The sequence below is a fragment of the Thamnophis sirtalis genome, unplaced genomic scaffold (assembly GCF_051295495.1).
Source record: "Thamnophis sirtalis isolate CommonGarterSnake01/CBP01778 unplaced genomic scaffold, rThaSir2_p1.2 scaffold_3, whole genome shotgun sequence".
Lineage (NCBI taxonomy): Eukaryota > Metazoa > Chordata > Lepidosauria > Squamata > Natricidae > Thamnophis > Thamnophis sirtalis.
The window spans coordinates 25,854,891-25,882,781 of record NW_028261383.1 but is presented as its reverse complement, the minus strand read 5'-3'; the positions used below and the strand labels follow the sequence as shown (position 1 = coordinate 25,882,781).

Here is a 27,891-nt window from a genome sequence, read left to right as displayed (position 1 = left end):
ACCTAGCGTGTTGCAAAAGTGCCATGGGAAGGATGCAGACTCTCGCTAACCATCTTCTTCCCCCAAGTGTCTGCGACAGGGGAAGTGGTTGTAGAAACTGAAGGTTGAGCAAGTCGAAGGACGAAAACCATCCATGCACCTGTCTGTTTCCTTTGCTGCTCTGGCCAGCTGGGGGGGGGTTGTGGGTTGTCGGGGGGGGGAGGTGTGAACGGAGAGGCGCGAGAGATGATCTGGTGGCTGCCTGAAGCCGAGCAGCAAGCCAGAACAGGAAGCCTGTGGTTTCCCGTGTAGAAATCGAGGCGTAGCCAGGCAAGGCTGAGAGAGAGGCAGCGGAAGCAGCCGCAGGAGAAGCCTCTCACGGCAACCCTTCGAATGAGCTGAGATGGAGGAAGGCCAGACGCCAGCCAAGCCAGAGGGAGAACGAAGGGGATGAGGAATGGGGAGCTGCCGGAAACTGCCCACGGCGTGAAGACAAGGGGACCAGAAAGGTGAGGGGTGGGGAAGGACTTGTTTCGTGAAGTTGATTTTGTTTAGAGGCAAGGAAGTCTTCTGCGTAGGAGGTGGGCTTTCCAACTCAGAGGTTCTCAATAGGCCTCCTGGTCTGGGGCCTTAAACCACGAGATCTTCAATCTTAGCAGCTTGAAGACGGGTGGACTTCAACTCCCAGAATTCCCCAGTCAGCTGACTGGGGAATTCTGGGAGTCGAAGTCCACCCGTCTTTAAGCTGCCAACATTGAGAAAGACGTAGCTGCAACCCTGCAGTCTTCCAGATACTTTGGGGTCCAACCCCATAATTCGAAGTCAAGACCCAAGCCATTCCAAAGCTGTGAAGATCTGGGTTTTCCTGGGTAGGATAGAGGATGGGCTGTAAGGATATTTAATTTGGGGCCTGGGGGTTGTTTCTAAGAATGGTGCTCCTAACCATGTTTTAAAGATTGTGGTGAGCCGCGTCGTGTGAGATAAGCAGCCATATACATCCGGTAAATAGATAATAAATAGACAAAACAAAGACAGTGGCTGAAAGAGGGTTTTCTGTATAAGGTGGCCTATGACTCCCAGCATTCCTAAGCAGTATAGTGACTGGGAATTCTGGGAGTTGTGCCCCAATAGGATCAGACTGGGGGAAAGTTGGCATTGTTGTTATCGTTAGTTGCGAAGTCATATCCGACCCATTGCGACCCCAAGGACAACGTTCCTCCAGGCCTTCCTGTCCTCTATCATCCTCCGGAGTCCATTTAAGCTCACGCCGACTGCTTCGGTGACTCCATCCAGCCACTTCATTCTCTGTCGTCCCCCTTCTTCTTTTGCCTTCCATCTTTCCCAGCATTAGGCTCTTCTCCAGTGAGTCCTTCCTTCTTGTTAGGTGGCCAAAGTGCTTGAGTTAAGTTGGCGTAGTCAATCATAATGTATTGGAGGTTTTATTGCAAATGGTCGCAGAGAGAGTCAAAGAGGACAATGTTGTGAGTTTGGGCTGTTGATAACCATGGATCTTTATTACCCAGGTTGCTAATATGAGGAAGGAGAAACTGGGCCGAACTGGAAACAGGGTACTGGATATAGGAACTGGAACTGGAAATCTTTGCCACAACGTGGCTTCCTCAAATCTAGACTGTTTGTGTCTTTAATATCTAAAGGAGAAAAAATATATCAGAGTATTGTAACATGTTAGCTGGGAGGAAGACTCGATTTGATAAAGTTTAGGGCAGGGGAAATGCGGAAATAACCTCCCTTTCCCCCAGATTTGGCCAAAAGAGGAGCTTAATTATCATTATCATTATGGCAACAAGGCCAAACAAGCCATTAGCATGTCCCCATTAAAATATACTGTACATCTGTGCAAATGTCATGGCATAACCTACTAAGTGACAGGGGAGCTCTGATCTATCTTATATTGAGAATGAAGCAAAGGAAAACCAGAAACCTGAATTTTAGGGTTCAAAACTCTGACAATTTAACGCTGAATACCCTCTTGGGCGAGATCACTTATGGATTTCCCCTCCCAAAGGAGTTGTTTTTGGCTGTTGTTAAGATCTGATCACATTCAAAAAACACTTCCCTTTCATAAAAAAATAAGGCAGTAAAAATGCAAATATTTCGGTCATTATTTGTGTCTGTTTGCAGTATTTTAAAGAGAATGCAAGCTTTGGAACCTTGTTATCCTACACACACACACCTTGGTTTATAAGGAGAAAAGCAACCCAGAACTAAGGACACATTTCCTAACTGTGAGAACAGTTAACAGCAACAGAGTCATGGAGGTCATCTAGTCCAACCCCCTGCTCACGCTGGAGACTTGTACTAGGGATTCAAACCGCCAAACTGCTGACCTTTCTGATCAACAAGCTCAGTGTCCAATCAACTAGTGGAACTGCTTGCCTTCAGAAGCTGTGAGTGCTCCATCACTGGAGGTTTTTAAGAAGAGACTGGACAGCCACTTGTCTGGAATGGTATATAGGGTCACCTGATTGAGCAGGGGGTTGGACTAGAAGGCCTCTAAGGTCCCCTCCAGTTCTGTTTTTCTGTTACGGTGCCCATGAACAAAGCCCACATAGGCATTTGAGTGGATATCATTGATGTTGTAGGCCAGCAGAGCCCAGACAGAATTAGATTGAGGAAGTTTGCCTTAACAGGGAACTAATTTGAGTGTGACACCCTAATGTGGGGAAAACAATTCTAGCTAGGCCACAAGGTGAACCAACAGCTGCTTTGGAGAAGAACTGAAGCTTTGCAGGACTAATTATCCCCATCTATAAAAAGGGGAGGCGAGAGAATTTAACCAGAAGTAAAATCGTTTTAAAATCTTCTATTATTAAGATTAGTTTAAAACTAGCAGGAGGAAAAAAAAGAGAATTGAACATTTTTTTTTGTGGATGGCGATTTTTTTCTGCAAAATTGGTCACTTGCAGAAATATCTCATACTCATCCATTCTAAGTTGGTTACCGGGACCAGAGGTTTAGTCTTCTGAGCTTTTGGATATTTTATACGGCAACATTTTGTTGCTGTTCCCCTTTTTATGATATATTATGATATATTTCCATCCTTGCCCCTGTCTCTATTGCATACAGCAATTTCTGTCTATGGAAATGGGGTTAAAGAGAAGAAAGCAGGCAATTTGCAGAGAACCATCCGTGAAATGTGTTCAGAATACAGGTACTATAGACCTTGCTTAATAATGCTCATTGGGACCAGAAACTTCATCATTAAGTAACGCAATCATAAAAACTACATGGCTGCACATACACGAACATACGTACATCATATGTAATAATTTTTCAACTTTCAATTTCTAAACATTAGGAGTGCTCAAAAGCTGTGACGCGCCTTGGGGATTGCAAAGATATTTTGGTTACTTTAATATAATTTAGATGTGCTTGGTAAAGTAAATACATACATATAACTTTTAAATATTTTGTTTCATTTGCTGTGCATATATACACAGCAGGGGTGGGTTTCTGCCAATTCTAACCTCTTCTACAGAAGAGGTTCCACAAATCTACAGTGCCGTTTAGAACCGGTTCCAGCTCCCTCTCCCCGCCTGTCTGTCCATCATCAAGATGAAGAGTCAGAGGAGGAATTCTGGGAGTTTTATTAGAATTTAGAATTTGTAGGCCGCCCTTTTCCCTGAGGGGACTCAGGGCGGCTCAACTTGAAGTCCACAAGTCTTAAAGGTGTCAAGTGTGAACACCCCTGGGTTTGTTTTTTTTTCTAAAGGGTTAGGGGTGCAAGGGTCTTGCAACTTGACAGCTTTAAGACTTGCGTGCTTCAAATGCCAGTTTCTAAGCCAACATTTTGGTTGCTAAGCAAGAGCGTTGTTAAGTGAGTTTCACCACATTTTACAAGTTGGCCACAACCACCCAGTCACATGGCTGGCAAGCCACTCCCACCTGGTCACATGGCCAATAAGCCACTCCCAAAAAGCAGGCCACACATACAGAAGAGGTTCTAAAAAAATTTGAAACCCAACAGTGATACACAGACACATCTGCATTAAAACACACACACACAGATGCACACACAGTGTTATGACACACCTACACTTACAGATGAAACTAAAACTCTTTGTGGTGCATATTTTAGCTCTTAACTAGAGAGAAGTGGCATAACAGGAATCAGGCTGCAAAATTGTAGTAGGAGTCCAAGTGGCAGCTAGGCAAACAGAATAACAAAAGTGAGAAGGGACCTTGGAGGTCTTCTAGTCCATCCCCACTGCTCAAGCAGCAGACCCTAGTATATACCATTCCAGACAAGTGGCTGTCCAGTCTCTTTTTAAAAGCCTCTGGTGATGGAGCACCCACAACTTCTGAAAGCAAGCAGTTCCACTGATTAATTGTTCTGTCAGGAATAATACAATAGCAGAGTTGGAAGGGACCTTGGAGGTCTTTTAGTCCAACCCCTTGCCTAGGCAGGAAACCTTATACCGTTTCAGACAAATGGCTATCCAACATCTTCTTAAAGACTTCCAGTGTTGGGGCATTCACAACTTCTGGAGGCAAGTTGTTCCACTGATTAATTGTTCTAACTGTCAGGAAATTTCTGCTCAGTTCTAAGTTCCTTCTCTCCTTGATTAGTTTCCACCCATTGCTTCTTGTTCTGCCCTCAGGTGCTTTGGAGAATAGTTTGATGCCCTCTTCTTTGTGGCAACTCCTGAGATATTGGAAGACTGCTATCATATCTCCCCTAGTCCTTCTGTTCATTAGGTCCAGGTTGCTTCTCCCCTTGATTAGTTTCCATTCATTGCTTCTTGTCTTGCCTTCTGGTGCTTTAGGAAATAAGTTGAGCTCCTCCTCTTTGTGGCAGGCCCGGAGATATTGGAACACTGGTATCATGTCGCCCCTAGTCCTTCTTTTCACTAGACTGGGCATACTCAATTCCTACTACCCTTCTTCATGTTTTAGCCTCCAGTCCCCTAATCATCTTTGTTGCTCAGCCCTGCACGATTTCCAGAGTCTCAACATCTTTTTTATAATAGGGTGACCAAAACTGGATGCAATATTCTTGAGTGTGGTCTAATCTGAAGCCATAGTCTGGAATGCTTTAAAGCAGGGGTGTCAAACTCCCAGCGTCACATTGTTGTCATGTGACATATCACGACTTCTCCCCTCCCTTCTCAAAACCGGGGGTGGGTGTGGCCAGTGTGTGATGCATTCACAAGTTCGACACCCCTGCTTTACAGTATAGATGTGGAAAAACAGTTATACATCACTTTTTTTCAGAGCCGTTGTTAGTCACCAAACAAATGGTTGTAAGTGGAGCAGTGGTGGGTTTCAAATTTTTTTAGAATCTCTTCTGTAGGTGTGGCCTGCTTTGTGGGGAGTGGCTTGCCAGCCATGTGACTGGGTGGGAGTGGCTTGCCAGCCATGTGACCGGGTGGGAGTGGCTTGCCAGCCATGTGACCGGGTGGGAGTGGCTTGCCAGCCATGTGACTGGGTGGCCATGGCCAACTTGTAAAATGTGATGAAACTCACTTAACAATGCTCTTGCTTAGCAATCAAAATGTTGGCTCAGAAACTCTGGCATTTGAAGCACGCAAGTCTTAAAGCTGACAAGTTACAAGACCCTTCCACCCCAACCCTTTAGAAAAAAAAAAAACAGGGGTGTTCAAACTTGACAGCTCCAAGACTTGTGGACTTCAACTCCCAGAATTCCTCCTCTCGCTCTTCATCTTGATGATGTGTGGCTGGGCGGGTGGAGGGAGCTGGAACCGGTTCTAAACGGCACTGTAGATTTGTGGAACCTCTTCTATAGAAGAGGTTAGAACTGGCAGGAAACCCACCCCTGACCTGTAGCAACTTAGAGAGGCAGCTTTAACAGACAGTACTTCCCCCCCCCCACATCTTTCAAATAATAATAATAATAAAAAAGACTTGGCCACTGCTGCTTTTCTCCCAAGTGAATCACTATTAAAAGTCCCAGGAGCAGGAAATGACTTTTTCCCTTGGTAAATTGGCAACGCAAATTCCATTTCTTTGTAGTCTTGCCTCGCCCTTCCATTAATTGTCTTCCTAATCGTTCCACTGGTAAATTTACAAGACAAGAAGACAATCTCTTCGTGTATATTTCTCTCCCCCACCCGCAAACAAAGAATATGATTTATGTTTATGTTTAAATGCCTAAGTGCTGATGGTAATATATGTCTGAATTAAATGCACTTAAAAACAGTCCTGATTTATTCACACTTTATCTTATTTTTTTATTTGTGTGTTTATAACCTGCCTTTATGTAATACACACACACACACACACACACACACACACAAACACACAGGTAAGCAGTATGCTTCCTCCCATATTTGGGCATACCAGGTGCTTTGACAAAAGAAAAAAAAAACACTTAATCATTCTCCTGGCTCAGCTGATAAGGGAGGAGATCTTGTGGCTTAGAGGTTAATATAACTGCCTAATATGTAAAAATCATCCCAGGTTTGAATCCCAGTAAGGGTAGGGCTAGCTGATGACAGCTAAATAGCTTGAAATAGATCTATACTAGTCCAAATTGTTTTAATTAAAAATAATTTTAACCATATAATTATTGATGATGGTGGTGAAGTTACCATTCAGTCGTGAACGGAGATTCAATGGGCCGAGTGTCTCCACATCTAAGAGACGTGGTGGCACAGTGGTTAGAGTGCAGTACTACAATCTACTTCTGCTGACTGCTGATTGCCAGCACTTTGGCAGTTCAAGTCCCACGGGCTCAAGGTTGACTCATCCTTCCATCCTTCCGAAGTGGGTAAAATGAGGAGCCGGATTGTTGGGGGACAATATGCTGACTCTATAACCAGCTTAGAGAGGGCTGTAAAGCACTGTGAAGTGGTATATAAGTCTATTGCTATTCTTCTGATCTTGAACTTCTTTGATTTTTTTTCTATGCTGGTGTCAGCTTGGTGGTGTCCAGCCATTGTGTTCTTTGATGGCCTAGTTTCCTTTTACTGCTAACTCTCCCATGCACGATTGTTTTCTCCAGTGAATTCTTCCACATGATACGGTCAAAACTAATGAGATGCAGTTTCTTGATTTTGCCTTCCAGTGACATGTCTGGTATTATGTGTCCAAGTACTTGAGGGGTCCTTGGTGCTCCCAGAGCTTGGCTGTTTTCTTACAGACGTTTCACTAGCATTGATGATGTTACCTAGTTAGGGTAATGAAACGTCTGCAAGAAAACAAGCTCAGAGAGCACCAAGGATCCTTTATTTCAACCCCGAGCTACAAATATTATCCTTTATTGGTTCAAGTACTTGCTTCTTGGACACCTTTAGAATAGAATAACAGAGTTGGAAGGGACCTTGGAGGTGCTCTAGTCCAACCCCCTGCTTAGGCAGGAAACCCTACGCCACTTCAGACAAATGGTCATCCAACATCTTCTTTAAAACTTGTGTTGGAGCATTCACAACTTCTGGAGGCAAGTTGTTCCACTGATTAATTGTTCTAACAGTCAGGACATTTATCCCCAATTCTAAGTTGCTTCTCTCCTCGATTAATTTCCACCCATTGCTTCTTGTTCTACCCTCAGGTGCCTTGGAAAATAGTTTGACTCTCTTTTCTTTGTGGCAACCCCTGAGATAGCAGTAGCAATAGCAGTAGCAGTTAGACTTATATACCACTTCATAGGGCTTTCAGCCCTCTCTAAGCGGAGTCAGCATATTGCCCCCAACAACAATCTGGGTCCTCATTTCACCCACCTCGGAAGAATGAAGGCTGAGGTAAACCTTGAGCCGGTGAGATTTGAACCGCTGAACTGCAGATAACAGTCAGCTGAAGTGGCCTGCAGTACTGCACCCTAACCACTGCGCCACCTCGATATTGGAAGACTGCTATCATGTCTCCCCTAGTCCTTCTTTTCATTAAACTAGACATACCCAGTTCTATTTTAGTGAAAAGAAGGACTGGGGCAGAGATGGGTTGCTCCTAGTTTGGCCTGGTTCAGCTGAACCAGTAGTGGTGATCTGGCCTGGGTTGCACAACCAGCAGCAATCCAGGCTGGCCACACCCCGGGCTCCGTTGCGTTGCTGGCATCTTTTTTATTAGCTTTTACCGTATTTTTCAGTGTATAAGATGCACCACCACCCCCTAAAAGAGGGTGAAAATTTGAATGCATCTTATACACTGAATGCAGTTCAGTTCAGTTCAGTTTATTAAATTTCTATGCTGCCCTTTTCCCCCGAAGGGGACTCAGGGCGGCTCACAACCCGAACCGGGGAATGTAGCCCCACCTACCCACCGGCCCCAACCCTTCGGCCTCTGCCTCCCAGCATTTTACCTCGTTGCAACAAACGTGGGCTTGTGGAAGTTTCAATAAACTATAGCAATCCCTGCAGCCTGGGAGAAATTGAAAGTGAAACTTGCTGTTTGCTTCACGAGGCAAATTGCTGGGAGGCAGATTTTTATTTTCTTGTGCTAATCAGGCTGTTTGCTGCAAGGAGGTAAGTCAACAACTATAAATGCCTATAGAATGTTCATATTATTAGACTTATTTTTTAAAGCCTGCTTTATTATTATTCTAGACAACTTAACAAAATGAAGAAGCTTTTTAAAATAAATGCTTGATCTGAAGAGGCCTAGTGTTATTGTTTTTTAAAGTGCTATTCTTTTAAATAGCAAAGAATAACTATGCTTCCAGAAAGCACATCAATTTTAACAGCATCTGTACAAGTATAGTCTGAAATATAACACTACAAACCGTGTATATTGTCTGTACTGTTTGTTGCAAAGAGGCAAATTGCTGAGAGGCAGATATTTTTCCCTTGTTTTCCTCCCCAAAATCTAGGTGTGTCTTATACTTTGGAGCATCTTATACTCCGAAAAATATTATAATGGTTTTTGCGCATGTGCAAAACTATTTACAGCAAATTGCGCATGCACGAGCGATGTGCGCCCACAAAGCGCATGCAAAGCAAACCGGTACCGGTTTGCGTAGGAACCCGCCAGTGGTGGGTTCCGGATCCCGTTGGAACTCCTCTACCTGAAATTTTCAAATAGAACTAAATCTGTTTCTTTTTTTCTTCTAACAAAGCAGAAAATCCTTCCACATAGAAGAGTCGTTCATTTGGAGCAAGTAAAAAAAAATGGAGCATGAAATGAATGCAATAGGAGAAGAACAGACACAGAAGAGTGATGCTTCGGATGCAGGAATGCCAGGAACAGCAGAAAACCAGGTAAGGGGCCCAATTGTCAAGCAAAGGCATTTTAGGCAAACATTATCAGTCCCTATCACCGTGGGGGAAGCTGTAGCATAGAATCAACCCCCAGGATGGAAAAGTACAAGTTAAAAACATAGAAAGAGGCAATTCTTATCTGAATAGTAGTAGGGAATGAGCTTAATGGGAGAGATGGAATGCAGCTGGAAAAGCAGGAAGAGGAGAATGAATTGGCTCTTTAAGAAAAAACCATAGAGCAGCCTTCCTCGGTGTCCTGCCTTCCAGATGTGGCCGGATTTTAATTCCTGTAATTCTGCTAGTCATCTGGTGACAGCTGCCCTTGAACATCTGTAGTGGTGCTTGCCGGTGTTGGCAATGTTAAGATGCAGGACTTTAATTCCCAGAATTCCTCAGCCAGCATGTTCCTGGGGGGAGCCTGGAAAAAGATGCAGCTGCTTTAAAGGGACTCATCAAACTCGATTTCATTGAGGGCTGCATCGGGGTTGTGTTTGACCTCGGGGAGCTGGGGTGGGCATGGCCAGTTCAACATTACTCATGTTGGGGCGTCTGTGGTGGCCCGTGCACTCTGCCAGCAAAAATGGGCTTCCAAGCTCCGTTTTCAACTGCAATGGCCTCCTGCAACCTTCTGCCAGCGAAAACAGCTCTGGAGGACCACCTGCGACCGTCCCAAGCTCCATTTCCTCTGGCAGACCTACCACAGGCTGGGCCTTCACTGTTTCCACGGCGGTGCCACTGGCCAGATCTAAGCACTCCATGGGCTGGATCCAGCCCCCAGGCTTTGCGTTTGATGCCCCTGCATTAAAGCATCTGTGACTTCTTAGCATCACCAACCCATCCTTCAGCAAGGGCCTACATGCCTTTTTATTTTTAGGTTTTTGAAATGTGCATCCTGCCTTTCCAAACTAGGTTTCCCAAGCAATAAGCCATGCTAGAACAGAGATAAAGTCCTTCGGTAACATTCTAAAGCAATTCGAGTATGCAACAATATTTTACAGATATTCGATGTACAAACACAACTGAGCTCAAAATTTCCATTCCTAAGCAAGAGAGTTAAGGGACTTTTTGCCCCATTTTACAATTGTTCCTGCCACAGTTCTTAAGTGAATCGCTGCAGCTGTTAAATTAGTGACACGGATGTTAAGTGAATTTGGCTTCCCGGTTGACTTTTCTTATCAAAAGCTGACCAAATGACCCTGGGACACTACCTGTCATAAATACATGCCAGTTACCAAGTGTCTGGATTTTTATAATAGGACCATGGGGATGCTGAAATGGTTTTAAGACCACACAAGTCACTGTTTTCAATGCCGTTGTAACTTAAAACGGTCACTATAAAGCAATGGTTATAAGTCGAGGATTACCTGTAATCCTTCAGTAAGATTCTAAAACAGTTAAAACGTACAACAATATTCTAATTAGAACGCAACCAGTTAAAACAGTGTTTCTCAACTTTGGAAACTTGAAGATGGGTGGACTTCAGCTCCCAGAATTCCCCAGCCAGCATGGCTGGGGAATTCTGGGAGCTGAAGTCCACCCATCTTCAAGTTTCCAAGAGTGAGAGACACTGTGCTAGACTTGATTCAGATAAGAACCCACTTCTGCCTTTTCTTTCTCTTGTTTAGTTTATTTTATTGCCATTGCACCTCGTACAATGAAATTAAACGCGATCTTCAGCGTACAATGACAGTTCAGGTTGTGGTTGTTAAGGAATCACGTGCAGTCATTAAGCACAACATCAGGGGTGGCTGGTTTCCTCTCATTGAGTTGAACTTATTGGAAGCTGGCAGTGAAGATCGCAAGTGGTGATGGTGTGACTATAGGAGGCTGTGACCATTGTAACTGTGTGCATTGTTTTCCCAATCCAGAGCGTCTCTTCTGAAGTTGAATTCAGCGCTCTGCCAAGCCAGGGCCCAGTTCTGCGCTCAAAGCCACGAACTCAGAAACACGCCCTTGTCCGTCCCTGGAAATCTCTGCCTCCCACTCCTTCGGGATTACTGGAAAAAGACCAGAAAGGTAAGAAGAGATCTGCATTTTTCCTCTCTCTCGTTTCCTAATACAGCTAGTCCTCGGCTAATACCACTCTATAAAGCCTTAGTAAGACCACATCTAGAGTACTACATCCAGTTTTGGTCACCACACTATAAAAAAGATATTGAGACTCTAGAAAAAGAGCAACCAGAATAATTAGGGGACTGGAGGCTAAAACATATGAAGAATGATTACAGGAACTGGGCATGGCTGGTCTAGTGAAGAGAAGGACCAGGGGAGACATGATAGCAGTGTTCCAATATTTGAGGGGCTGCCACAGAGAGGAGGGGGTCAAGCTATTTTCCAAAGCAGCTGAAGGCCAGACAAGGAATAATGGATGGAAACTGACCAAGGAGAGATTCAACCTGGAAATAAGGAGTAACTTTCTGACTGTGAGAGCAAACAACCAATGGAACAGCTTTGCCTTCGAAAGTTGTAGGAGCTCCACCCCTTGAGACTTTCAAGAAGAGATTTGATTGTCAGAAATGGTGTAGAGTCTCCTGCTTGAGCGGAGGTTGGACTAGATGACCTTCAAGGTCCCTTCCAACTCTTTTAATCTGTAAATCAGTTCATTTAGTGAACGTACAACAGCAAGTTTGAAATTTTTTCTTTCTTGTTTATAATCCAATGTGTTTCACTAATTTAGAAAATTGTGGGGATCCAGGAATCAAGTTTACAAAGTGAAGATCCATTCAGGGTATTTTCCACTTATTTTATTTCTTTTTTTCCCTCTGGTAGCAGGGAAAAGAATTAGGACACCCCCATTCCTTTAATTCAGTAATGTATGCTATTTATGAGTATAGAAGTTTGACGCCACTTTAACAATCATGAAACGAAATGGCTGGGGTGGTAAAGTAGTGCTGGGTTTCAAAAGGCAGATATATTTGCCCTTCTTCACCAATTGGACCTGATCTGTGTCACATCAGGAGAAAAGTTGTGTACTTAGGTTGTATAAGTACACTATAAGCACGCTTTCCACAGTAGAAAATCGATTGTGGTTCAGTGATTTAGCTGAGAAAATTGGATGTCTGCTCAGCACTGCCCCCCTGTGGTAAAGAACAAGACCTCCGCCAAAGTTCAATTTTTAACCCAACGATAGTAGAACACCCAAGGAGTCAAAAAAGTCAAGATGGTGGTCGTAACTACGGTATATTGTAGAAGCCTTTTTATGTGTGTGATGGATATCCTTTTCCTTCTATTTTTTTGCATTTGGCATCTGACAGAAGCCAAAAGCCAACTGCCTGACAAAATAAGCTGCCGTTATTTTCTTACTTCCTAATTATAACATAAGCTCAGTTTTACTTAAAAACAAAAAACAAGAACTTTGGGGAACTCTCTTCAATTGTGCAACAGACACTTCCAACACTTGGTATGAAATGTGGACTAAACCAATTTAGTTTAGAAAGGAGAGTGATTAGAATTTCCACAAGACGCAACTTTGACGCTAGTTTCAGCACTTTTTCTTGCACAATTGTTTTTCTCAAAGAATTTGTTCATGCGCAACGAAGTGTTGGAAGAAACATCCATCTGGTTCAGTTCCAAGCTGGGAGAAAGGCACTGGAGACAAAATGGAGGCTGGAGGCTGATTGGAAAGAGGTTCCATATATTGATGAACAAGACCACGTTTGTGGTTCTGGTGAAACTGACCACATGGAGTTGAGAGTGGGGCAGTATTTATACCTTCTCTTGGGTTTTGCACTTGAACTCCCTGTTCCTATTCAAGAATATGTATTCTATTGGATGTTGTCAACTCCCACGGGGCCATGTACAAATCCTAGGAGTTTGTCTGAGCTAGGTTTGGTTGGAGACTAAAACATATGAAGAACGGTTGCAGGAACTGGGTATGTTTAGTTTAATGAAAAGAAGGACTAGGGGATAGCAGTCTTCCAATATCTCAGGGGTTGCCACAAAGAAGAGGGAGTCAAGCTATTCTCCATGGCACTTGTGTGTAGAACAAGAAGCAGTGGGTGGGGGGAGGCATTGCTGATGTCGCGATGATACAATGTGCGATCTTGAAGCTCCAAGATCGCCGTCGATATCTCTGCCACTGCACAGTCCTTTTGAACCTAAACCACCCCACAGAGACGGTGATAGAGAAGGACACATCCTGCTAATCCCAGGGACATCGCAAAGTCCCTGTTAGATCCAGGAGAAGCCCTTTTTTTTCCGGTGACAGAGAAGCAGCCATTAAAGCTGCTGAAAGTTGGGACAGATCCAGAATGGAAGGAAAGCGGGAGAGAAAGTGTGTCGAATTGATGAGATAAATTTTATTATTAAAGAAAAGAATACTCAAAAAGATCAAAAGTAAAATTAAAATTGAAGACAGAAGAGTTTAAGTGGTGAGATTAAGCCTGAATCAAAACTTATTTTTCTTTAATCTTTTTATTGATGAAATTTTTTACAAACGCTTCTTATTTTTTAAACTACTTGATTTTTTTCTGCTATTTCTCTTTTTCAATATTTATTAAGACTTTCTTTCTTTTTCTTTTTTCAACACTCTATTGCATTTTCTTTTTAAGAATTTTTCTTTTTCTCCTTAAGTTTGGAATATAAATAGGGAAGTAAAAGTAGAGGAAAAGAAGTAACACTGCCACTTAGAGGCTTGGAGGCTTGGAAACATTATTTTTCTTTTTTTCCCTTTGAGTATTTGATCTACATTTCAAGATCTCTAAGCTTTATTTATTGAAAATGATAGCGGGATGAGCACGGATTGTTTATACAGGTGCTCCTCCGGGGTACTATCAGTAGCTGGACTGGAGTGAAAAGAAGCTTGACTTGAAAGAGAGAAGATTGCAGTGAATTTGTTTGGAACTTAATAAAAAAGCCTTGGATTTTATATAGTGGCAGTGTTTACTATCTGGAGAAAAACACCAATACAGATGATGTTGCAACACGAAAAAGAAAAGGAAGTGACTTTGCAGATGATTATGCAAGAAATTAAAAAAATACAAGAACAGAGATCATCGAAAAGAAAATGGAGAATATTAAACAAAGAACAGGAAAAATAGATGGAAAAAATGAGAATATTTACCAAATGATGAAATACGAAGACAGATTTCAAAAAATTTAAGAAAAAGATGAACAAAGAGATAAGAAAATTGGAGATATTGACAGCAGATTGAGTGTGGTTGAAAAAGACAAGAGTGGAATATTGGAATGCGAGAGCGACAGATCAGAATTTTATCTCAGATTCCAGAATATAGAAGAAGAAAAGGGAGACAATTTGGCAGAAGTAATGATAGAAATTCTGGCAGAAGCATCGGTGATAACCAAAGGGAAGTTAATGGAAGGAATAGATGAGGGGTTTTGAATCTTTACAAGATATGCAGTGAAAAACAAGTTGCCAAGAGAAGTCCATATAAGATCTACTAAGAAAACAATTAGAACACAAATACTACAAATGGCAAGAGATATAAGATCGTACTACTATTGGATGGATACAGGATGATGTAATGAAATGCTATAATGCTATAATAAAAATTAATTTAAATTTAGTTAAACTTAGAATATTACGCATAAAATGAATTAATAATAGTTATAGTCATATAAATGATTAACAATAATAATGTGTATACACACACACACACACACACACACACACACACTAGATTGATAACATGAAATTTTATATACATTGTAAGTGAGGATTATGGAGAGGATACATAAAAGTTTTGTAACCAAAGATAAACAACTTTATACAGAATACAATATAAAGATGTAATATTACTGGATGGTTTTGGGATGATGTAATGAAATGCCATAATGTAAATTTATTCTAAACTTAGAATATCTCACATAAGAGGAAATAATAATGGTTGTAATCAAATAAATGTTTAAAAATAATAATTGTATGCATATATATTAGATTGATAATATGAGATTCTATATAAATTGTAAGCGAAGACTGTGGTGAGGGAGCACAAAGGTTTTGTAACAATCAACAAACTGTATGTAACTGGAGGATGGTTTTTATGCATCTTAAGAGCCAAGGTGGCGCAGTGGTTAAATGCAGCACTGCAGGCTACTGCTAGATCAGCAGGTCAGCGGTTCAAATCTCACCGGCTCAGGGTTGACTCAGCCTTCCATCCTTCCGAGGTGGGTAAAATGAGGACCCAGATTGTTGGGGGCAATATGCTGACTCTCTGTAAACCGCTTAGAGAGGCCTGAAAGGCCTATGAAGCGGTATATAAGTCTACTGCTATTGCTATTGCTTAGAACTGAGGAGAAATTTCCCGACAGTTAGAACAATTAATCAGTAGAATAACTTGCCTCCAGAAGTCGTGAATGCTCCAACACTGGAAGTCTTTAAGAAGATGTTGGATAGTCATTTGTTTGAAACGGTATAGGGTTTCCTGCCTAGGCAGGGGGTTGGACTAGAAGACCTCCAAGGTCCCTTCCAACTCTGCTATTGTATTGTATTGCAGCCTTTCTTGTTCTGGTGTCCAAATTTTCATCTGTGCCATGTGGCTGGGAGTTTCTCCTCCATTCCCTGACTCTGACCTCCACTCCCAGCCTGGAGAGATTATCCTGCAATGCAATGAAGGCTCTGAAGTTTGAACTGTTGGGGTGGTGCAGCTGAGATGATGCAATGAAGGGCTTTGGGCATTTCCTATTGTGGCTGAGGGCTAATCCTACCTTCGTTGGATCTTGGGTGAGGGCATTTGCTTATGAATAGAGCTTTATCTCTTAAGTGCTGACATTTACTGAGAGCTATTATGAAAGGCGGGAGCTGCTTTCCAAGAGCATTTTTTTCCATTTCTCATCCAGGGAAACATAATATTCTGCCTTTTTAATATTTCCTAAAATATTTCATTCTTCTAGGAGTGGGGTGGGTGCTAACTTTCTACAAAAATAAGTGTCAGGCCTGCATTTATATTCCTTTTAGAATTTTGGCCTGCCACACTTTCTCTTATTTCATTATGCTGTTTCTTTAAGTATAGTCAATGGGAAGGGGGATTAGAAGGAGTAGGATTTTGGAACGTATTGTTTTTCATTCTTTTGTAGAAGTCAAAGTCATCCTTTGTCTCCGCACTTTCACACCTGACCGGAAGTAGCTGGGCATGGACGCCAGCGTGGAAGAAGGAGATTGGACCATGTGATGGACTGTGGGTGTGGGGACAAGATCATGAACTTTTAACTGGGTGGGATTCTGATGTAACTTCCAGAGTTGGGATCCCCACAGCTATGTGCCAACATGCCTGCTTTATTAAATTGGAACTTTAAGCATAGTTTTGCCTTCAATTCTGATTTGATTCTACATGGTATTTGGAACGCTGACAGTAAGAGGGTTTTGTGTATGTCTGAGGATTGTATTTAACAGCTTTGGGGGTAGAGCTATCTCAGAGGTATCTGGAGCTGGGATTGTAATTTTCAGTCGTCCCCCCCCCCCTCAGGATTCTGGGAGTTGAAGTCCAGTTGTCATATAGATCAGGAGTTCCCAACCCCCGGGTTCCTTGGATCAGCATCGGGTTGTGACATGCCAAAAAACGGGCCACAGAAGTGAAGCCCAATCTGCAGGATGCAGGCAGCATCCAAAATTACGTCCCCTCTGGTCCGGGGAAAAACCTCTCTCTACGGAACCAGTTCCTGGGGCAATAAAAGTTGGGGGCCACTGCTGTAGAGAGTAAGGAAGATGATCTTAATGGAAGTCGGTAATAACAATGGCCTAGGTCAATAGTTCTCAATCTATGGTCTACGGATTCCCCGGAAGGGGGGGATGATGTCACAGGGGCTCCACGAAACCTTGTAGAAATGTTATGATTTAAATGTTGAGTTAAATCTTGGGGTCCGTAGCAGTGGTGGGATTCAAATAATTTAACAACTGGTTCTCTGCCCTAATGACCGTCTGGGTAGGCGGGGCTCGGTGGTCATGTGACTGGGTGGGCGTGGCCAACTCAACGTCACTCAGGTCAATGGACGCTTCGCCTTAGCTGTTACAATGTCATAAGGGTTAACCGGAGAGGCAGTTTCTGTAAGCAGGTCAATAAAGATTAGGCTAGAAACAACACCAGAATGTTTCCTTCCTGCCTTCCTTACAGGATTAGCCCTGTAAAGTGGAAAAAAACAAAAGGAGATTTCTTCCAACAACCGGTTCTCTGAACTACTTAGAAAGTCACCAACCGGTTCTCCTGAATAGGTGCGAACCGGCTGAATCCCACCACTGGTCCGTAGCCATAGTCTGTCGTCACAAAGGATATTGTGATGAAGAAAAGGTTGTGAACCACTGACTTAGGTAAAAGGGGCCAAAACATTTTTGAAGTCCAGAGCAACAAGATGTCATTCAGAAGCGACTCAGGCAGACACCTTCCCGATTCACTGGTGTACAAGAGAGAGAGAGGAGGGATGGGCCAGATTCACTGTTATAGCCCATCTCAATAAAAAGTAGCCTTAGTCTTCTTAGGAAGTTGATTTCCTGATCTGGTTTACTTAGCAGGGATTAGCAGTTTGGTACCCCAAAATGTAAAAAGACAAGGGTGTGAGTTTTAACAATAGAATAGGATGGGTAGGTTAGGTTGGATGGGGTGGAGTGGAATAGAATAGGAATAGGAATAGGAACAGGAACAGCATAACTTTATTTGGTCAAATGTGATTGGACACACAAGGAATTTGTGTACAGGTAGCCCCCTACTTAAAACAGTTCATTTAGTGACTGTTCAAACGGTAGTGAAAAAGATAACTTGCAACCATTTTTTTTCACACTTGCCATTTTTGCAGCATCCCCATGATCATGAGATCAAAATTCAGATTTTTGGCAACCGGTTCACACTTATGACCGTTGCTGCGTCCCAAGCTCATATGATCGATCACCTTCTGCAACCTTTTCACAAGCAAAATCAACGGGGGAAGCCAGATTCGTTTAACAACATGTTACTTACCTTATCAGCTGCAGTGATTCCCATAACAACTGTGTCAAGAAAGGACGTAAAATGGGGCAAAACTCATTTAACAAATGTCTCACTTAACAATAGAAATTTTGGGCTCAATTGTGGTCATAAGCCGAGGACTACATGTGGTCCATAGTAATCCACAATAGTCCGCAGAAGGTGTCCAGGACCACAGAAAAAGGATTCAGATGGTACATCCCCCTCTTCCCCGTTATATTAGTAGGAATTTCTGAAATTAAAAGGAGAGGCTGTTTTTATTTCTAGTGAGAAGCCATCTATGAGTTACAGATGGTCTTCGACTTATGACCACATTGGAGCCAGGATTTTTGTTGCTAAGCAAGGCAGTTGTTAAGATTTTATTATCTTTTTTGCCACAGTTAAGTGAATCACTACAGTTGTTAAGTGAATCATGCAGTCATTAAATGCATCTGGCTTCCCCCATTAACTTTGCTTGTCAGAAACCAGCTGGAAAGGTCATAAATAGTGAACACATCATCTCAGGATGGTATAATCATCAAAAATACAGGCTAGTGCCAAACACCCAAATTATTATCACGTGATCATGGGGATGCTGAGATGGATGTAAGCTTGAAGACTGGCCATAGATCACATTTTTCAGTGCCATTGTAACTCAAATGATTGCTAAACGGATGGCGGTTTTACTCTCTTTGAATAAACTGTGTTAATCTGAAAACCCCACCTAAGGAACACCATAGAGGAACACAACTACTATAGTGAAACACAACAAATGTCTTCATTTTAATGCCAGTTGTTATTGTGAATGATCTTCACTGTAAATATCAACCTGGGCTCTGCAACAATCTCCAAGGACACAATTATGGTCACGATGAAGGAGACAGAGAAATGTTAAAAACTCAGAAATGTCCAACTCGCCCTTCTATATTTCTTTCCAGAAATCACGCCGAGAAAGGTCATTTCCTTTAAAATGTCCAACTTTTAGGAAGCCCAGAAACAGAGGGGAGTCCCATTTTTCAAGGAAACGCTTTACACACACACACACAAACACGTTGCTGTTGTGTTGAAGAGGCTTCTTTGGAAGGTGTGAAATCCTTATCTAGCGCCAGTTTGTCTTGAAGATCAAATTCTTGTGGAGTGTGGTAGCATATAATAATTTTTTAAAATGTTTTGAACTCTGCTCCTCTTCCTGGTTCACTTGCACCCAAGACATTCTCTCTCCAAGCCCCCAGGAAGGTGGAAATGGCCAAACCACTTCTGAAAAATCTTGCCAAGGTTTCTGGGTCGGCTCCACCGGTGGCCTTTCTGGCAAAACCTTCGCACATTGCTGGCGAGACCCGTGGGCCTTGCTGTGCCTGGCTTCGTTTTTGTAGGCCCAGTCAAGTGGCCTACAACTCGCTCAAAATTTGGATAGATTTTTTCCCCCCCCAGGTGGTTGTGCTCTGCAGAGGAAGCCAGCAGAATCAGGGGGGGCTGCTGGAGGTCCGCACACCCTTCCTTGCAAGGGACAGGAGGGAGGGGGGCTGGAGGAGAGAAAGGCAGGGGAGACTCGCAGCTGGTCTGGTCTCGGTGTTGTCGGAAAGCTCATCTTCCTCGTGCATGGCTGTTCAGGAATGTGGCTCTGATTCTTAATCCAGGATTCCCTCAGGGGCAGTTTCGGCTGTGAGTCGTCGGATCCCTTGTCTCAGTTCTTACTATATGCTTATCCAAGTCGACACACAGGGCTTAGTGGTGGCAGCATTTCCTACCACGAACAAATCTAGTTAAGGTTTAATGTGGCTTGTTGTTTTGCATTGTCGTAATGCATAAGTTCAACCTCCTGGAGAAACGACGGTTGAAGTGGATTGCGCAAAATCAGAAAAAGGGAGGTTGATAATTTTGGGGCATGAATTCATCCGATGTTGTTTTTGTTTCCTCCTCTTTCTCTTCCTCCTCCTCGTCTTCCTGCTCTTCCTCCTCCTCCTCCCTCTCACCATCTTCCTCCTGCTCCTCCACTTCCTCCTCCTGCTCCTCCTCTTCCTCCTGCTCCTCCACTTCCTCCTCCTGCTCCTCCCCCTCTTCCTCCTGCTCCTCCACTTCCTCCTCCTGCTCCTCCCCCTCTTCCTCCTGCTCCTCCACTTCCTCCTCCTGCTCCTCCCCCTCTTCCTCCTGCTCCTCCACTTCCTCCTCCTGCTCCTCCCCCTCTTCCTCCTGCTCCTCCACTTCCTCCTCCTGCTCCTCCCCCTCTTCCTCCTGCTCCTCCACTTCCTCCTGCTCCTCCCCCTCTTCCTCCTGCTCCTCCACTTCCTCCTCCTGCTCCTCCTCTTCCTCCTCCTGCTCCTACACTTCCTCCTCCTCCTCCTCCTCCTCTTCCTCCCCCTCCTCCCTTTCCTCCTCCTCCTCCCCTTCCTCCTCCTCTTCCTCCTTCTTCTCCTTCTTCTCCTCCGGCTTCTTCTCCTCCTGTTCCTCCTCCTGTTCCTCCTCTTCCTCCTCCTCCTGTTCCTCCTTCTTCTCCTCCTGTTCCTCCTCCTCCTCCTCCTCCTCCTGTTCCTCTCCCTCCCGCTCCTCCTCTTCCTCCTCCTCCTGTTCCTCCTTCTTCTCCTCCTGTTCCTCCTCCTCCTCCTCCTCCTCCTCCTCCTCCTCCTCCTGTTCCTCTCCCTCCTGCTCCTCCTCTTCCTCCTCCTCTTCCTCCTCCTCCTCCTTCTCCGTCTTCTTCTCCTTCCTCTTCTCCTCCTTCTTCCTTTTGCACAGTCTTTTTCTCCTCTCTGACTTCCCTCCAGGCTGAAGAGTTTTTTGACATGGTGGCCACAATCCAGGCCCGGAGGCTTAACGACCAGCGGGCGGATTTTGCAGAGGCTGAAGTTGCAAGCGAAGAGAATCCTGGGATATCGGAGGACCAACTCTATGACACTATTCTAGCTCACCAGGTATGTTTATTCCCCCAACCTCTGGTCCTCCTGGCTGGAGGACTCTTTTTAAAAAAAAAAAAACTTTCCAGGGTCATCCTCCTCCCAAACACTCAAAATTGTAGAATTTAGGATTTAAGTTGTTCTAATGAGATGGTTTTACAGTTTCATCAAACCCTACTTTTATGGTTGCAATCCCCTTGTTGGTCTCTACTTTGGAATTACCGTGGTGCAGAGGAAAAATAGGTACTGTCATATATGCAAAAATAATAAAATAAATGAATAGTAATTCCAGGGTGAAAGTTTATTTATTTAGTCTATTTCTAAGGCTTCCCCCTCACCAGAAACTCTGGCCAGTATATGAAAAGATAAATCAACTGACTGTAACAATGCAAGACCTCCACGCTGGGAAGGAAAAGCGAAATCAATATAGAACAGTTAACAATGACAATTACATCACCCTTACACCCTTACAATTACATCACCCTTACACAACCACCTAGCTTATTCAGGATGGAAATGCCATTGTTTATTTAAACAAAATTGGTATGAGCAGGATCCATCAGGAGTAAGGTTTCTGGAGATTTGATGGAACTTAAAGTTTTGCAGAAAAACTAAGCATTTTTTGAGAAAAACAAAAAGCCAAAACGAGCCCAAATGCCCAAATGAGGAGTATCTACTCAGCATTTTAAAGCATTCCTTAGATTTTCATTTTATTGCAATTTGCTCTTTTTTTAACATCAGGAATATGTTTCAGAGAGGTTAGTAATGCAAATTAGGAAAGAAAAATATTGTCCTCTTCAAGGACTCCAATCATGATTGGAGGATTAAAAGAGGATTTCTTTTTCATAAAGATTCATTATTATTAATCCACAAGTATCCGGTCACGCAGTCAGTCAGTTTTTAGGTATCAATCGTCTGATGTTTTTATTGCATGGCATAAGGCAGGGGTTTTCCAACTTTTTCAGGTCATAGAAACTGTTAGTTTTTTGGTTTTTTTTAAAGCAGAACCAATAGGCAAAGCCAACATGTGCCATAGGGGGCGCGCGGAGCCCTTTCTAAAGGCACATGAGCTGTCACCCAGCTCAGCTTCACCATGCATGCCTGCGCGCCTCCTGCCCGCCAGCTGATTTTCAGGTCTCTGCAGTGCATGTGGGAGACGCAAATGCATGCTTGTGTGTGGGTCATATGCATGGGGGGGAGGCACCATTTTTGGTCCCAGGAGGCTTCAAGGAGGCCTGGGAGGCCCAAAATGGGGCACGCGGGGAGGCGAGGTGTTGTACGCGCATTGCATTATGGGTGTGGGCACGTGCGTGCAAGCTGTCGCACATGCACGAACGCTTTTGGCACACAAGGACCAAAAGGTTAGTCATCACTGCTATAGAACAACTAGAATGATTCTTTCTTGAGATACAAGCAGTCTTCAACTTGCAACCATAATGGACCCTTCCCATTCCGGTCATAACTCATGGTGGACATAAAGTGCATCACCCACAGGACCAACCGAATTTTCCAACCTTTTTTGTGGTGACCGTTCAGCGAGCCCACTGTTTTTGCTGAAAATACAATACAATACAATACAATACAATACAATACAATACAATACAATAGCAGAGTTGGAAGGGACCTTGGAGGTCTTCTAGTCCAACCCCCAGCCTAGGCAGGAAATCCTATATCATTTCAGACAGTTGGCTATCCAACATCTTCTTAAAGACTTCCAGTGTTGGGGCATTCACAACTTCTGGAGGCAAGCTGTTCCACTGATGAATTTGTTCTGTCAGGAAATTTCTCCTCAGTTCTAAGTTGCTTCTCTCCTTGATTAGTTTCCACCCATTGCTTCTTGTTCTACCCTCAGGTGCCTTGGAGAATAGTTTAACTCCCTCTTCTTTGTGGCAACCCCTGAGATATTGGAACACTGCTATCACGTCTCCCCTAGTCCTTCTTTCTATTAAACTAGACATACCCAGAAAACCTGAAGTAAACACCAGTTTTCTGCAAAAATGTCATAAATTACAGTCATGTGACTGCAGAACATTTGCAAATGGCCAAAAGTGCTGGCCTCTTGCCATGTGCCCAAAATGCCATCATATGATTGGGGGAATAGACGTCAGAACTAGGGAACAAGGTGGTATCTTTTGAGGGGAGGTCCATTGTAACTTTGAATTTTTGCTAAACAACTGGTCATAAGTTGAGGACTTCTTGTAGGCTATAATAAGAAAATCTCGCAAGTCTAGCCATATCCCAAAGGTGCTTTTTTTCAAGAGGCAACTGGACTTTCTGGTTTTTCTTTGAAGATGTTTCGCTTCTCATGCGAGAAGCTTTGTCAGCTCTGAGAAGCTCCGAGAAGAGCTGAAGAAGTTTCTTGGATGAGAAGCAAAACATCTTCAAAGAGAAAACCAGAAAGTCCAGTTGCCTCCTGAAAAAATTTCACCTTTGGGTGATAACCATGTCCTGGATGACTGAGAATCTCCATAGACAGTGTGCCCATGTCTTCTCTTCCCTCCTTCTTATACAGGTAGTCCTTGATTTAGAATCGCAGTTCAGCCCAAAATTTCTGTTGCTAAGCAAAACACTTGTGAATTTTGAAACCTTTCTTGCCAGAGTTGTTAAGTGAATCGCCGCAGTTGTTAATTTAGCAACACGGTTGTTAAGTGAATCTGACTTTCCCATCGACTTTTCTGGTCAGAAAGTCGCCAAAGTTGATCACATGACCTCGGGACACTGCAACGGTCGTAAATATGAACCAGTTGCCAAGCAGCCAAATTTGGATCGGGTGACCCTAGGAACAGTCGTGTGGAAAATGGTCATAAGTTACTTTTTTTCAATGCTGTTGTAACTTTGAATCTTCACTAAATGAATGGTTATAAGTTGAGGATTACCTGTACCGCAATGGGTTTTTATGAGTCTCTGGAATATTCTCCCACCTCTCTGAATTCCAATTTTTGGTTAAGTGATTTCTCCCCCCAAAAGCTTCTAGATTATTTCTCTGAAGTCATCCCCTTGGCTCCCTACACACAGTTTGAGTAACCCAATATAAACTATGTATGTCTGAAGGTGGCAAATAAATTAAACTTATCTCACACACATTTCTTCTTTGGAAAGGATTTGTTAACCCATAAAATGAGTCAGGTGTGGGTTTTATTGAGTGCATTCAAAGGCTCTGCAAATGTTTAGTGTTATGATTCATGGGCCTGAGCTGGAAACGATTTCAGAGTCGTTGTCTTCAGCAGTGAATTTTATGAAACAAGAGAGTAAACTAAATGTAACTAAGTGTAAAATAAAAATAGCTACATAACTGTTCGAACAATTTACTGCTTCTTGGAGATTTATCTACACTATATTGCCAAAAGTATTCGCTCAACCATCCATATACTCAGACTCAGTTGTGAGCGAATACTTTTGGCAGTATAGTGAATCTCACAAGCATACATCTATCGCTATTTAAAAAAACCTTTAAAACTACACAAATTGCTCTTTTGGGACACCATGAGTTTGCCTGTGTGTGTGTGTGTGTGTGTGTGTGTGTGTGTGTGTACACATACACATTCACACATTCACTCCTGCCTTTCCCCAACCCCTTCTTTTTCATCTGCTGAGGGCAGCCAGTGAGGGCTATGAAAAAAACAAACACCACAAGAAGATGGAGAAGATACAGTTGAGATGTCTTTCATTTAAATTTCCAGAGGTGCTTTTTTCAAAAGGCAACTGGACTTTCTGTTTTTTCTTTGAAGCTTCTTCAGCTCTGTCCAGTTGTCTCTTGAAAAAAGCACCTTTGGGACAATCAGATCTGGATGACTGAGAATCTCCATAGACTTTCATTTAAAGCAGATTCTTCATATGTATGTGTGTGTTTGTATCTGTATGTGTATGTGTGTGTGTATGTGTGTGTGTGTGTGTGTGTGTGTGTGTGTGTGTGTGTGTGTATGTATGTATGTAAGTATGTATTTATATATGTATATATGTAGGTCTTTGGTTATTCGGGTTTTCTCCCGCGTAAAATTGGAGGTGTCTTGGCGGGAGAAAACCCGAATAACCAAAGACCTACATACTAACACCCGCAAAAACCTCAGAAAACATATATATATATATATATTGCAACCTTTTGCAACCTTCTGACAAGCAAAGCCAACTATACCATTTCAGACAAATGGTTGTCTAATCTCTTCTTTAAGACTTCCGGTGTTGGAGCATTCACAACTTCTGGAGGCAAGTTGTTCCACTGATTAATTGCAGCAACAGCGTTGTGGCTTTCTCGTTACAGCTGGATAAATTTTTCGGCTTGTGTAATTTGTAACTCCTCCATAAATAAGGTTGACTGGGTGCTGAGCCTTGCACTTGATGACCCTCTTTTCTTTTGCAGAAACAAGCTTCTAGCCCCTAAGACCTCACAAAGTTTAGATAGATAGATAGATAGATAGATAGATAGATAGATAGATAGATAGATAGATAGATAGATAGATAGATAGATAGATGAATAGATGATAGATAGATGATAGATAGATAGATAGATAGATAGATAGATAGATAGATAGATATAGATGATATAGATATAGATATAGATATAGATATAGATATAGATATAGATATAGATATAGATATAGATATAGATATAGATATAGATATAGATATATAGATATATAGATATATAGATATATAGATAGCTTCTCTGGGGAGCGTTTGATTCTCAGAAGGAAGTGAAGTGCAGTCTTGGGCGTAAAAAATGAGATAGGAATCAATACAATACCATACAATAGCAGAGTTGGAAGGGACCTTGGAGGTCTTCTAGTCCAACCCCCTGCCTAGGCAGGAAAGCCTATACCGTTTCAGACAAACGGCTATCCAACATCTTCTTAAAGACTTCCAGTGTTGGGGCATTCACAACTTCTGGAGGGAAGCTGTTCCACTGATTAATTGTTCTAACTGTCAGGAAATTTCTCCTCAGTTCTTGGTTGCTTTTCTCCTTGATTAGTTTCCACCCATTGCTTCTTGTTCTGCCCTCAGGTGCTTTGGAGAATAGTTTTGACTCCCTCTTCTTTGTGGCAGCTCCTGAGATATTGGAAGACTGCTATCATGTCTCCCCTAGTCCTTTTTTCTCTTAAACTAGACATACCCAGTTGCTGCAACCGTTCTTCATATGTTTTAGTCTCTAGTCCCCTAATCATCTTTGTTGCTCTTCTCTGCACTCTTTCTAGAGTCTCTGCATCTTTTCTACATTGTGGTGACCAAAACTGGACACAGTATTCCAAGTGTGGCCTTACCAAGGAATTAGAAAGTGGTATTAACACTTCACGTGATCTTGATTCTATCCCTCTGTTTATGCAGCCTAGAATAGTGTTGACTTTTTTGGCAGCTGCTGCACACGGATGGCTCATATTTAAATGGTTGTCCACTAGGACTCCAAGATCCCTCTCACAGTTACTACTATTGAGGAAGGTACCACGTATACTGTACTTGTGCATTTCGTTTTTGTTGCCTAAATGTAGAACCTTACTCTTTTCACCATTGAATTTTCACCATTTTATTAGATAGTGCCCAATGTTCAAGTTTGTCAAGATCCTTCTGTATCTTAAGCCTGTCTTCTGGAGTGTTGGCTATTCCTGCCAGCTTGGTGTCATCTGCTCATTTGATGAGTTCCCCAGCTGAACAACTGCAGTTGAAGAAAGGTTGTAAAATGGAGCAAAACCCATGTAGCAAATGTCTCGCTTAGCGACAAGATGTTTGGCCTCAATTGTGTTCATAAGTCGAGGACTACCTGTAACCTCTAACTCAACGTTGGTGAATCTTTTTGGCACAGAGTGCTGAAATGGGAACACGCACACACATGCACGGGAGCACCAGAAACAGGAAGAACAGCTCACCAGCACGCACACGCAGGAGCACCGGGAACTGGAAGAGCAGTTCCCGGGTGTGCACTGAACTTCCGGTTTCCAGTGTGCGCATGCACACCTGCCACCTGGACTTTTGGTTTCTGGTGGGCATGCGCCCGTGAAGAAAAGCTGGCCAGCGCGCATGTGCGTGCTGGAAACAGGAAGCTCAGTTTCCTGTCATGTGCATGCACACCAGGGAGCTGATCTTCCGGTTTCCGGTACTCCCACAAGCACAAAGACCAGCTGTCGGAACCCGGAAGAGCAACAGGTAATAGTTGGTGTAGATGGCTGTGCGTGCCACTTCCGGCAAGTGTGCCATAGGTTTCGCCATCAGGGCTCTAACTCCTTCTCCCTCTTCTGCAGAGCCAGCGTCTTGAGGATCAGCGCACGGAGCCGCCTATCCCGGTGGGAATTCAAGGGCTGCTGGATTTACTGCTCTCAGCTCAAGGGGCCCGAATGGAAGACCAGCGTTCTACCCTTCCCCCGGGCCTTGCTGGCCCACCCTTGTTAGGAAGGCAGCCTTCCTTTCTACACGGAGTATGAAACTCCTCCTTCCTTCATCGTTTGGGTGTTCAAATGACGTTTGACCTGGTCAGAAGCTGGAACTGAGTTGACCTCAACATGGGGGAACTGAGAAATCAAACAGCGTCGGAAGACTTTTTTCAGGGAAGTTACTACGCTGTGCAAGGAAAGGATGAGAAAAACTCACGTTCCAGCACAACACAGCTTTGCAAATGGCTCATTTTTATACTATCTATGGCATGTATGTTTTTCCTCGCAGACATTTCATTACCAAACTAGGTAACGTCATCAACGCTGGAAGGGAGTGGGGTTGCCGTCTATCCTTTCTAACGCTCGACGGAGACTCCGCCCATCCCTCTCTGCCTCCTCCCTGCCAAAAGCCAATAGTGACAGTACCGGTACTTCTCGACTCACATCCACCATCGGTACTGAAACTTCTGCCGCTAAGTGAGATGGTCATTAAGGGAGTCGTGCCTGGTTTCACCTTTTTGCCGTAGTCACGAAGCAAATCATATGGTCATTAAGCTAATTCGGCTTTCTCCACTGACTTTGCCTGTCGGACGTCCCCTGGGAA

The 27,891-nt window shown here is 43.3% G+C and overlaps 1 protein-coding gene across 1 annotated transcript; it reads left to right on the top strand.

The window, feature by feature from the left end:
* Nucleotides 1-348: 348 nt before the first annotated feature.
* On the top strand, nucleotides 349-27,891 carry GPSM3 (G protein signaling modulator 3). The gene is made up of 5 exons (XM_087711737.1): nucleotides 349-488; nucleotides 9,014-9,152; nucleotides 11,021-11,168; nucleotides 20,774-20,949; nucleotides 27,159-27,891. Exons 2-5 carry the CDS (start codon nucleotides 9,063-9,065, stop codon nucleotides 27,336-27,338), a joined length of 594 nt encoding a protein of 197 aa, XP_087567863.1. The 5' UTR covers nucleotides 349-488; nucleotides 9,014-9,062; the 3' UTR covers nucleotides 27,339-27,891.

What these genes read in the sequence shown, in the direction of transcription:
- GPSM3 (XM_087711737.1), top strand. Translation starts at nt 9,063, where the DNA reads ATGGAGCATGAAATGAATGCAATAGGAGAAGAACAGACACAGAAGAGT. An exon ending in ACTGGAAAAAGACCAGAAAG is followed by an intron (nt 11,169 to 20,773) that starts GTAAGAAGAGAT and finishes CCTTTTGCACAG; the next exon opens with TCTTTTTCTCCTCTCTGACT. An exon ending in ACACTATTCTAGCTCACCAG is followed by an intron (nt 20,950 to 27,158) that starts GTATGTTTATTC and finishes CCTCTTCTGCAG; the next exon opens with AGCCAGCGTCTTGAGGATCA.